Here is a 781-nt window from a genome sequence, read left to right as displayed (position 1 = left end):
GCTCCGATCGTGGGCGAGAGGCGAGCACTGCCCTTAACCCTTTCCCCGCCACGCCCCCCCCAGGCTGCCACCTTGCCCCTGGCTATCCACGACGCCAAGTGGCACCACATCTGCGTGACCTGGTCGACGCGGGACGGCATCTGGGAGAGCTACCAGGACGGGGTGCGGCGGGGCAGCGGGGAGAACCTGGCCCCCTGGCACCCCATCAAGCCAGGGGGTGTCTTCATCCTGGGGCAGGAGCAGGTACGAGCCCCCCCCCCCCCCCCCCCCCACCCGGGGAGTAGCGCCTCCAGGGTACCCCCCCTTTCCGGATGGCTAATGCCCTCCCTGGTCTACCCCTGGCCTCTCTGCTCCCCCCACAGGACACGCTGGGCGGCCGCTTCGACGCCACGCAGGCCTTCATCGGGGAGCTGGCCGACTTCAACGTGTGGAGCCACGTCCTGGCGCCGGGCGAGGTCTACAGGCTGGCCACCTGCGCCGGCCGCGCCCGCGGGGATCTCGTGGCCTGGGCCGAGGGCGCCGTAGAGCTGCACGGGGGCGTGGCCAAGCTGCCCTTCAACGCCTGCCACTGAGCCCTGCACCACGGGGAGGGGCTGGAGGCCCAGATGCCTGGGTTCTCTCTGGCTCAAGGAGGGGAGCGGGGTCTAGTGGTTAGAGCGGGGGAGCTGGGAGTCAGGACTCCTGGGTTCTCTCTGGCTCAGGGAGGGGACTGGGGTCTAGTGGTTAGAGCAGGGGGGCTGGGAGTCAGGACTCCTGGGTTCTCTCTGGCTCAGGGAGGGGA

General features: G+C 70.2%; 1 protein-coding gene across 1 annotated transcript; it reads left to right on the top strand.

The window, feature by feature from the left end:
• Positions 1 to 63: 63 nt before the first annotated feature.
• Positions 64 to 572, top strand: LOC113405860 (neuronal pentraxin-1-like; the record flags this gene model as incomplete). The annotated part of the gene is made up of 2 exons (XM_026647140.1): positions 64 to 243; positions 363 to 572. Coding segments are annotated over 2 exons (390 nt in total), but the record flags the coding sequence as incomplete, so codon positions are not given.
• Between the last annotated feature and the right edge of the window lie 209 nt (positions 573 to 781).

Source organism: Terrapene carolina, unplaced genomic scaffold, assembly GCF_002925995.2.
Source record: "Terrapene carolina triunguis isolate 2854851 unplaced genomic scaffold, T_m_triunguis-2.0 Scaffold51351, whole genome shotgun sequence".
NCBI classification, from domain to species: Eukaryota; Metazoa; Chordata; order Testudines; family Emydidae; genus Terrapene; species Terrapene triunguis.
The sequence above is the reverse complement of the archived record's forward strand: the minus strand, read 5'-3'. Positions and strand labels throughout refer to the sequence as shown.